The sequence below is a fragment of the Hippocampus comes genome, unplaced genomic scaffold (genome assembly GCF_001891065.2).
Source record: "Hippocampus comes isolate QL1 unplaced genomic scaffold, H_comes_QL1_v1.1 scaffold9, whole genome shotgun sequence".
Taxonomy (NCBI): domain Eukaryota; kingdom Metazoa; phylum Chordata; class Actinopteri; order Syngnathiformes; family Syngnathidae; genus Hippocampus; species Hippocampus comes.
This window is the reverse complement of record NW_017805275.1, coordinates 4,578,672-4,583,175: the sequence shown is the minus strand read 5'-3', so window position 1 is coordinate 4,583,175 and position 4,504 is coordinate 4,578,672. Positions and strand designations below refer to the sequence as shown.

Genomic DNA, 4,504 nt, shown 5'->3' with positions numbered 1-4,504 from the left:
ATTGAAAGCCACTCAACTAAGTGGAAATAATATGACGTAAAGAATACAGAGAATAATTTTGTTGACATATTTATGAAAATAAAATAACAAATTTATGTTATTCTCAGAAAAGTAAATTTACTTTTCTGAGAATGTTTAGGCCAGCAGAGAAGGCCTTGCTGGCCCTCAGGGTCCGCCACTGCGCGCGTGGATATGTGTGTATATAATTCAGGTGCACAACTAGATGTTATTTGGACATATTCCAAATAACATCTAGTTGTGCATCTGAATTATTCCACACATTTAAATAATGGAAATCCTTAGAATTATCACTTAAGCAAACTGAATTTGCTTTCAGTGTGGTCAACCAAATTTTTGCAACAGGTTTTCTGAAGTAACAGGAATATCTAATGCAACATTTTATTTCATATTAATTTTTTTATCTATTTATTTTATTTTATTATCGATTATTTTGTTATTTTATGTTAACTGTTGTGTAAAGTGATTATTTTACAGTTGTAGCTGTTGTGAAAGCACGATATAAATAAAGATGTGTTGTATTGTATCGTAGTGATATTTCACTACGCTAAATAAAATGATCAACTTGAATTGTATTGAATACAACTTTATTGTCAAATGTGCTGTATTAACATATACAGCACAGATGAAAGTTCTTCCCTCTCAACATAAAACAAGAGGAGCCGCTGCGGGTGTCCACGCCGCCATCAAAAGAAAAGTTGACAAAAAAATGACAACTTCTTCAGAAGTTGACAGTTATTTACTGAAAAACATGTCTTTTACTATGTAGTCCCATAGACTACATAGTAAATACACCTCCTGAAACTGACCATTAAGCATCAAATTGGAATGTCATTGAATCAATACAATATTGTAATTCAGCTATTCATGGAAGCTACTATTTGCAGATGCAATATAGACCTCATTAGATTTTAGTTTTGTGCACACAACCCTACCACTATATGAGGAATTACAATTAACTGAAAACTAAAAAGGTACTTAAAAGTAACTTATTTGTTATGGATAGCAAAGGTAATGGCGGCAGACGATCCAAAAGCGAAGGAGAGGACTGAAGGACAGGTGCAGGGTCAAGTGGTCCGTGGAGGAAAACGTGGAGCCAGGCTGGGCAGAGAGGCAGGCACTGGAACAAGACAAACAAGAACAATTGAGTATGCACAAAAGTACAAAAACTCTCCAAAATAAAATCACAGAAGGAAGAGGGTCTGTGACCACACATTATTACTCTACAGTACACAGATGGTGATGTTATAAAGAAACGTGTTACTTTCAAATGCATGCAACGAGTAATATGCAATAGGCTATGTTACATTTTGGCTGTAACTGGCCTAACACCAGTCCTTCATTCTTTTTTCTGCCCTTTCTCCTCACTTCTCATTGTACCTCTAGTCAGTTTATCCTCTTTAGCGTCCAGCGTTGGCACATCAATGGCACTCACTACCAAAATCACTCTGAGACAGTCACGCTCCACAATTTGATGTTCTGCATACAGTGTCACTCTTGTACAGCTTTTATTCTTTTGGATGGTTTGTTTTAATGGGATTGCTTGTTTTCATTAGTTGGACAGTGACCTTGACTGCCCTGAAAGATGGCTGCAAATAAAATGCGTTATTATTCTTTGTATTGCTATTTTGCTGTTACTCCTGAAAATATAAAATAATAATTATGATGTCTCTACATTGCAATCTTGTGACATATAAAAAAGGGACGGTCAAAAAAAGTCCCGATGAACGCCGCCTCCCATTTCTCGCGATACAAACTGAGATCTCAAGTGGTCATATGACAGTCCCGTGACTTAATGCGGAAGTAATGCAAAACAAGGAACGATCTTTGACGTCGGCCATCCACACAACAATGGACGGATCCATCAGCGCTTCGTCGGGCAGCACGGGCGGACCCCCGCCTCATTTCAGAACGTAAGAAAAGTCACCCCCTGTGTGTCCTAGCTTTGTGCGGCTGCGGTCTGTTATAGCGTGACAGAAAACGTTTCAACGCAGGGGATGCCCCGAAAGAAGGGACTAAAGCTGACTCGTGTGCGTGCGTGTTTGTGTGGCTTCCATGCAGGAATGAAGGCTCCTTGGTTTCAGCCCTCAAGACATTGCTGTTCTTCACCATACTTATGGTCACGCTACCGATTGGTTTATACTTCGCTTCAAAGGCTTACATCTTCGAAGGTGAAATTCGCTTCTGTTCTAAGCTGTGTTGATTTCTCGGTAGTAGTATTATAAGACTGTACTGTAGTAGTATTATAAGACTCATTAACACTATGCCGAATTTGAACATTAGCACTGCGTTTCAATAGGGGGGGGGGACTACACTTAAGTAATGTTGTAACCAAAAGCTATTTTAAGTTAAATAGAAATTGTACCTAAGTAAGTGGTTAAAAACATCCATCCATCCATTTTTTTAATCCGCTGATTATCACAAGCGTTGCTGGTGTGCTATAGCCTATCCCAGCTGTCTTCGGGCAGTAGGCGGGGTACACCCTGAACTGGTTGCCAGCCAATCACAGGGCAAACATAGACAACCAACCATCCGCTCTCACTATCACACATTGGGACAAAAAATAATAATAATAATAACAAATTCAAGCCACTGTTGCAGTATGTACAAATGTAATCTTTTATTTGATACTGTAGTTGAAAATCACTTCTTTAGAAAAATTGTTCATAAATAGTTTATATAGTTGTACACACAAATCAGTGGTTCTTAACCTGGGTTCGATCGAACCCTAGAGGTTCGGTGAATCGGTCTCAGGGGTTCGGCGGAGCCTCCGCCATGGAGATTAAGACACACCCGACTCAACGTCAATTAGTTATGATACGCCCGCTTGGCCATCGCTGGCTGCAGATGATCACATGACATTGCTTGTCCAATCAGTGCTGTGGGAAATTTAGTTTACTTAGTACTCACAGTGTGACTGTCATGATTGTACGTCATACAATATAAAAAAACCTATACTTATGCCATGTAACTTTATTTACTTTTTTCTGTTTTTAATAAATGCGTTTTTTTTTTAATATCCTGAATTTGTAAAAAAAAAATCATATTTATTTATTTTTTACTAATAAAGGGTTCGGTGAATGTGCATATTAACTGGTTGGATTCGGTACCTCTAAGAAGGTTAAGAACCACTACACTAGATACCCCCCTCGAATGGGTCTGGCCTTGATGCGGCGAGGGGGCTTGTGTGTTCCAATGACCCTGGAGAGCGATACTGTCGGGAGCTTGCTCCTGGTAGGGTCACCCATGGCAGGCCGGTCTCCAGGGTAGGTTCCAGACAAACAAAGACCCCAGCGGGTTGGTACGCTGTGAGGCGGCAGCCCCGCCAACCGACTATCCTGCGGAGGGCTAACAACCCACCCAGGAGAAACCCCCTTTGTTACGAAACTGACCAGAGAAAGAAGCCGGACTGACCAACACGGTAACGGACCCCAGCCTGCCCCCGACCAACGAGTACGGATCGACCTTCGTCGAAAGACCCGTGTCGCCACCTGGAATGTCCAGACACTCCTTCGCCCCGGAGCTGCCACCCTGCTGTCCCGAGAGCTCTGTCGTTATAACATCAGCCTGGCAGGGCTCTGTGAAGTGCGATGGCAAGGCAATGGCGAAACAACAGCAGGCAACCATTGCTACATCTGGAGTGGCCCCGAGAGTCGGACCGGCCTTTACGGTGTGGCTCTTGCCATTCCAAAAGCCCTCCGGAGGTCCCTCATCAGCTGGACGCCCATAAGCGACAGACTACTGTCTGCACGCTTCCTCCACCATCACGGCAAGATGACTGTTATAGTCGCCTACGCCCCCACTGACGTCGCTGATGAGGAAGCGAAGGACGCGTTCTACGACCAACTCCACCAGGCTGTCGACCAAGCCCCACCACACGACATCACCATCATCCTCACTGACGCCAACGCCACTCTATCCAGCAGTGATCGGTCCCCTGGCTCACCTGTCGGCACCACCTTTGTTGACAGTACAACAAACGACAATGGCAACCGCCTCCTCCTCCTCTGCCACCAAAACAACCTCTGTGTTGCTGACACCTGGTTTCCCCGGAAACGCGTCCATCACTGGACGTGGTACAGCCCAGATGGCAGAACAAGGAAGGCGTTGGACCACATCCTCATCTCACGACGCTGGAAGTCGTTTGTCACCAACTGCCGGGTGTTCAGAGGAGCACAGCTTGGCAACACAGACCATCGTCTGCTGGTGGCCCAGCTTAAGCTAAAGCTCCGAGCCATCCAGCACAAGACTCTGCCTCGCCCCGACTCCTCCCGACTCAGCGACCCCAACATCGCCACAGACTTCAGTTGCTCCATCCGCCGCACTCTCGATGCCCTGGCCCCTGACAAACTGACAGACTGGGTGGCCTTCAAGGAAAGTGTCCTCCAGTCTGCTCACAATGTCCTCGGACGCTCACGATCCTTCCCGAGAAAGCCCTGGATATCAGAGAGGACACTAAACATCATCGACCAGCGGCGTGAGGCCC

At 44.5% G+C, this 4,504-nt stretch overlaps 1 protein-coding gene across 1 annotated transcript in view; it reads left to right on the top strand.

The window, feature by feature from the left end:
- The first annotated feature begins 1,806 nt into the window (after nucleotides 1–1,806).
- The window catches only part of vma21 (vacuolar ATPase assembly factor VMA21), a 12,664-nt gene continuing 9,966 nt past the window's right edge, over nucleotides 1,807–4,504 (top strand). The window contains exons 1-2 of the mRNA XM_019869879.1: nucleotides 1,807–1,931; nucleotides 2,080–2,189. Coding sequence (XP_019725438.1) covers nucleotides 1,825–1,931; nucleotides 2,080–2,189 — 217 coding nt within the window. The 5' untranslated portion in view covers nucleotides 1,807–1,824. The remainder of the gene's footprint in view (nucleotides 1,932–2,079; nucleotides 2,190–4,504) is intronic.